The 6,574-nt window shown below is 18.1% G+C and overlaps 1 protein-coding gene across 1 annotated transcript; it reads left to right on the top strand.

The window, feature by feature from the left end:
- Positions 1-501: 501 nt before the first annotated feature.
- Positions 502-4,964, top strand: LOC122510184 (odorant receptor 9a-like). Its single transcript, XM_043624644.1, has 5 exons — positions 502-626; positions 2,776-3,150; positions 4,003-4,207; positions 4,676-4,831; positions 4,917-4,964. The coding sequence occupies exons 1-5, from the start codon at positions 502-504 to the stop codon at positions 4,962-4,964; spliced, it is 909 nt and encodes a 302-aa protein (XP_043480579.1).
- The last annotated feature ends 1,610 nt before the right edge of the window (positions 4,965-6,574 follow it).

The following is a 6,574-nucleotide window of genomic DNA, read 5'->3' as shown; positions in this document are numbered from 1 at the left end:
AAAAAGAATTATACTGAAAAAAAATTAGCGTAGAAAATATTAATATTTAAAAAAGTTATTAAATTATTCTTTACAAGAAATAGAAAATTGTATTGAAAAAAACTATATTTAAAAAAAACGTATAAAAAAGTTTTATTAAAGAAATCGTGTAAAAAATTATATTAAAAAAATTCGTTAACAAAATTATATTATTATAATTATTATTATTTAACACGCATTATTATGATAGAAGAAAAGAAAATAATTCAATATCATAAACAAGTGATTTACACAGGAGAAATTTCGTTTATTCTATTTTATATTTTTGGAATTCATAAACCAAAGTTTTTAAAATCGAGTTTTAAAATTTTTCTCTATTATATTTATTCGACAATTATGATAGCAATATATTTTTTATTCGTTTTTTCAATTGTGCTTTTTCTTTTGCTGAAAGCAAAAAATATTGACAGTGAAATGGAAACATTTTTTCATTTGCTCGCCTTATTTACGGTTCTATTCAAAATGATAAGTATAATTTCCCAAAGCAAATGTGCAGAGGAATCGAATAATCTTCTTATGAATAAAATTTGTCAACCCAGGGACGATTTTGAATTAAAAATTTTGCAGGAAACATCGCACACTTGCAGGTGAAAGAATAAAAATTCAAATTTCAAATTATATTTTCAATTTCATATTTATATTTCTATAAAAAAAAATTATTTTTTAATATAAACTTAACAATTTGATTTGAAACAAAATTTATTTGATTCAAGTGGACGATTGGTTGTCAATTGTCAGCAAAAATATTTATTGTATCAAATAATTTTTTTATGAGTCAATTGCATTGATTAATATATTTTACTTATTAACTTAATTATTTATTCATTTATGTAGGTAAATATGATTGAGGTGCAGTTTTTCTAAAATGTATTATCTAATTTTTCATTTTCTAAAAATTTTTTTTCTAATAAAAGTGAATTTCTAAGAAACTTTTTTCTAATGAAGAGGATTTTTTAATTTTCTTTTTTCTAATAAAGGTCATTTTCTAAAAATTTCTTTTTCTAATAAAAGTAATTTTCAAAATGTTTTTTTTTAACAATACTTGAAATTTTGTTAAAAAAATATAATAAAAAATAGAAATTATGCAAATTTTTTAACAAAATTTTTAAATAATCTAGTTAAAAATCGTAATTAACAAATAGAAAATTATAAGGATTTTTTTCCTAAATATATTTAAAATTTTTTCAAAAACTGTTTTATAAATAAATTAATTTTGGAAATTTTGGTATAAAAATGATGAAAATTATTTTTTTTTTTTCAAAAATGAAAAGAATTTTTTTAACAAATTGTGATAAGAAATAGTAATTTTATAAAAAATTTTCTACTTTTTAAAAATCAACTATTTTAATAAAATTTTCCGAAAAGAATTCAATTATTTACAATTTTTTAAATAAATTTCTTTGCAATTATTCAATTATTTCTATAAATTTTTAAATATTATAAAATTTATATTATTATAAAACATGAAGAAATCGATCACTCCGAGTCTTTGACTCGGAGCAATCGATATCTTCATGTTTTATAACAATACTTTCATAAATTGTTTAATTTCAAAAAGGTTTGAATTTGAAATTTTTGAAAATCTTAATTCTTATGAAAAAATAATAATATTTAAATCTTTATTTAAAAAAAAGGTACTGAAGTTTTTTGAATAATTTTGCAATTAAAGAGTCAAATTTTTTCCTTTATTTTCTAAAAATTCAAAAATTTTCATTTTCACGTAATTGACAAATAGAATTTATAAACATTTTTTTCCTTTATGTAAAAAAACTTTAAATTTTATTAAAACAATTGTAATTAAGAAATATAAATTATGTAAATTATTTCCTAATGAAAATTGAAAATTTTCTAAAAAAATATTAAGAAACGGGAATATGTAATGTTTTTTTCACAAAATAAAAAAATGAGTTTGTGAACAATATTATAATTGAAAAACAAAAAATATACAATTAATTTTTTAACAATTTTCTAACTTTTATCAAAATTATGGAATTTTACAAATTTTAGAAAAATGAATCTTAGAAATCATAACTTTTTAGAAAAACTTTTTTTTAAAAATCAAAATTTGTTAGAAAAACGTTTTTTAGAAAACAGATTTCATTAGAAATTGCTTTTTTTTAGATAAAAAGGATTAGAAAATATTTTTTAGAAAAAGTGACCACCTACCGGTAAATATTGAAATAAATTAAATAAATATTTATTTGAGTTTTGATTAAAATTAATATTTGTTTCATTGAAATAAATATTTTTTTGACTAAAATAAATATTTGTTTGCTTGAGATAAATATTTGTTTGATTAAAAGACACATTTGGTTGATGGAAATAAATATTTATTTAACAAGTAGTCAATTAATTAATTAATTAATTAATTAATTAATTAATTAATTTATTTATTTATTATTTATTTATTTATTTATTTATTTATTTATTTATTTATTTATTTATTTATTTATTTATTTATTTATTTATTTATTTATTTATTTATTTATTTATTTATTTATTTATTTATTTATTTATTTATTTATTTATTTATTTATTTATTTATTTATTTATTTATTTATTTATTTATTTATTTATTTATTTATTTATTTATTTATTTATTTATTTATTTATTTATTTATTTATTTATTTATTTATTTATTTATTTATTTATTTATTTATTTATTTATTTATTTATTTGAATCAAATACTTATTTTTCAGTGTAATAAAAAGTGAAAAATAATTTTTTTTTTCAGATTGTATACAATACTTTACTTAATTTTAATAAATATTTCATCACTGTCAGTGTTATTGTTTCCACCTTCGAGGAGAAGTAATTTTCCACTACCATTTAAAGTGTGGACGCCTTATAATCTGAGTTGCAAGAGTTTATATTTTTTTACATATATTCATCAAGGATTCGCGACAACATTAGCGGCCAGTGTGACAAGTTCAATTGAAAGTTTGGCATTGATTTTAATTTTACAAATTTGCACTCAATACGAAATTCTTGTTCATCGTTTAAATTTTATATCTCGATTAACGCCAAGGAATGAACAAGATTCACTAACTCATCAATGTCAATTAAAAATCGTGAAAAATTGTGTTCAACATCATATTCATATTTTGTCGTAGGTTCCATTCTTTTTCTACTCCATAAACGTAAAAACTAAAACATAATTATGTTTTAGTTTAAAAATTTTTAGATTCAAATTTTATTTAACTTTCACTAAAGAGTTTAATAGGAGAAAAATAATAATTAAGGAAAATTAATTTTACCAAAATATTTCATAGAATATTTTTTAATTTATTATCTTTTTTACTTTTTTTCAATTAATTATTTATTATTTATTTATTATTTATGTATCATGTATTATTTATTATCATGTATTATTTATTATTATGTATTATTTATTATTTTTTTTTTATTATTATATATTATTTATTTACTATAAATTAATTATTTATTTATTTTCATTTAATAATAAGAAAAATTAAATTATTTATAAATGTTATTATTAGTATAGTTTTTTAATTATCGTTCATAGCAACACCGAGAAAAAAGAGAGAGCTTACTAAATTATTTATTTGGTCCAACTAAATTTTATTTCGTTAAAATAAATTTTAATTCAGACAAATAAATTTTGTGTAATCTAAATAAAAAATTTTTCGTAAATTTTTTATTTGCAACAAATAAAAATTTTTTCTCGAGCCAAATAAAATTTCTTTTTGCAAAAAATGGAAATTTTTTATTTGTGATAAATAAAATTTCTACTTAGAACATAAATTTTTGCAGGCTAAATAAAATTTCTATTTACAACAAATAAAATTATTTTTCGTGATAAATATAATTTTCAACTTGAAACAAATAAATAATTTAGTAAACAATTTAAAAAAATATTTAACTCGCAAATAAATTAAACTTGGATTAATTTTCTCTGAGTATAAAAAAAAAATTCTATGTTAATAATTATTTTTTCAAGGATGGGAGATAAATTAAATGAGCTATTCAGTGTTGTTATTTTTGTTCAATTTTTCGGCTCCATGATTAGCTTGTCAGCTGTTATTTATCAATTATCAAAATTATCATTAGCTGATCCTAAAAGTTGGGGTTTATTATTTCTATTGTCAACTTCTTTAACACAAATTTACATTTACTGCTACTATGGGGAAAAAATTACGTCAAAGGTATAAAAAATACACAAATAATAAAAAACATTTTGTTTTCTTTTTCTAATGCGCTCAATTATTATAATTTTAAAAAAAAGTTATTATAATTAGCAAAAGTTGACATTGAAAAAATCGGTATATTGTAATTATTTTATTACTTATTTTAATTATTTTAATACTGATTATTTATTAATTTATTTTATTTATTTATTAATTTTATTTGTTTATTAATAATACTTCTTTATTAAGTTTAATTGGTTTTTAATTTTATTCGTTATTTATTTTATTTGTTTATTTACTTTCTTTGTTTATTAATTTCATTTGTTTATTATCGTTCCCAATTAATTTCAATAGGTTCTAAATTTTATTCATAAATTAATTATAATTAAATAGTTGTACAATTTATCACTCGGTAAAAGATAATATTAATTTTGATTATTACTTTTATTATATATTTATTAATAATTGTATTTTTCCAAACGACAGAGTTTGTCAATTATGGACAAAATTTACGAGATTAAATGGTTAACAATTAAAAGCAGAACAAAGAGAGATTTAATTTTAATAATGATTCGAGCATCAAGGCCATTTAAATTTATGGGATTCAAAATTATCATAATGTCAATAGAAACATTTTTTCAAGTTTGTATAGAATTTCTTTTTGTAAAACTATGTTACATAGTAAAAAAACAAAAAATATTTTTTAATACAAAAATTTCTCTTGCAGGTTGTAAAATCCGCTTATTCGGCCTATAATTTATTGAAAGGTTTCTAAAAAAAAGTTAAAAAGAAAATTTACCTAATTTCTTATTGTTGTATTTTTCTATCTGATTTTGGAAATAAAACAAAAATAAACGGAACAAGCAGGACAATTTTTTTAATAAATGTAATTTTTATTTATCCAGAAATTAAATTTTTTTCTACTATTAATTTTATTAATTTGATTTTTTTTCACAAAAGTAAAAGCAGGACAATTTTAATTTTTGAAAGAAAAATTTTTTTACACAAAACTCTGATAAATTGTGAACGACAGTGAAGTTGTAGATAAAATGAATTGCATTCCTATAGAAATATCTTATCAAAACTATTTTAATCAATTTTAATTTATTATTACTCACAGTTCCTTCATTTTCTAAAGAAATATTCAACCCTCAGGTTCCTTGCATTCTCATAAAAAATTTAAACAAAATTGAAGAATTTTCACGTAGAGAAAATAAGATAATTTTATTCTCTGTATGCAAATTACGATATAAATTATTCAACAACTTTTTCATCACATGAAATTTCAAGTAGATATCTTTTGAGTTTATAGTCTATTTACAGAAATATTGCGAAAACGAAGAGACGCAAATATTATTCATAAACTGCGAGCTTATATTCATCAATAGAAGGCAACAAGATATTCTATGAAAAGTGCAATATTATTGAAACACATTTTTGACTATATAACAACATTTATAATGCCGACAAGTTAGTATATAAAATGTTTATAAATTTATGTTTATTAAAAACAATATTTTTTTCAAAAAAAAAAAAATGGGTTACTAAAATTTTGAACATTTAAGTGTCTAAAATCTATTTCATTCATTTAAATTTTACTTTTATTAAATTATTATTTTAGAATTTTTTATAACTTAAAGTTTCTACAAATTTTTTTTAAATTTCTATAAAAATATTCTTTTTATTAAAAAAACCAAAACTATTTTTTTTAAATAATAAAAAGCAAAATAGAAATATTTGTAAATAAAATAAACAAGGACTCATTACTTTCTGTTTAGAGAATTTAAAGAAAAATATTTTAAATTAAAAAATAAATTCTTGTTAGTGAAAAAAAAAAATTTTCTTTGGAAAATAAAATAAAAGGCATTGCATTAAATTATTTTCCAAAAAATAAATAATAATTTTCACTAAAAATAGTGAATTATTTTTTTACTTCAGTAATACTTACAAGGAAAATAATAATCAAAGCAAATTAAAAAATAATTTAAATAATAATTTAAATAAATAATTGAAATTAAAAATAATAATTGAAACTAAAAAAAATTTTAGTTTGTTTTAAAACTTAATATATTAAAAAAAACTTATTGTTACTAAAACTTACAGGTGAACTGCAATAAAAGACAACTATTCGAAGCATGAATAAAAAAATAAATGCAAAACATAAAAGTGAAATTTATCTGGGACAAATATCATTTATTATACTTCAATTGTTCGGTGTCTTTAAACCATTCAATTGGAATTCAAAGTGGAAGAATTGGATTTATTATGTTTATTCAATTTTTATGATTTCTCTCTTTTTTTATTTCTTTTTTGCAATATTATTGTTTCTATTGTTGAAGGCAAAAAATATTGAAAATGAAATGGAATCATTTTATCATTTTCTCG

The sequence above is a fragment of the Leptopilina heterotoma genome, unplaced genomic scaffold (assembly GCF_015476425.1).
Source record: "Leptopilina heterotoma isolate Lh14 unplaced genomic scaffold, ASM1547642v1 Lhet_68, whole genome shotgun sequence".
NCBI lineage: Eukaryota > Metazoa > Arthropoda > Insecta > Hymenoptera > Figitidae > Leptopilina > Leptopilina heterotoma.
The sequence above is the reverse complement of the archived record's forward strand: the minus strand, read 5'-3'. Positions and strand labels throughout refer to the sequence as shown.

Coding starts and splice junctions, on each gene's coding strand:
- LOC122510184 (XM_043624644.1), top strand. CDS start 502: ATGATAAGTATAATTTCCCAAAGCAAATGTGCAGAGGAATCGAATAAT. Junction 627..2,775: donor GAAACATCGCACACTTGCAG/GTGAAAGAATAA, acceptor TTTTTTTTTCAG/ATTGTATACAATACTTTACT. Junction 4,208..4,675: donor GGGAAAAAATTACGTCAAAG/GTATAAAAAATA, acceptor TCCAAACGACAG/AGTTTGTCAATTATGGACAA.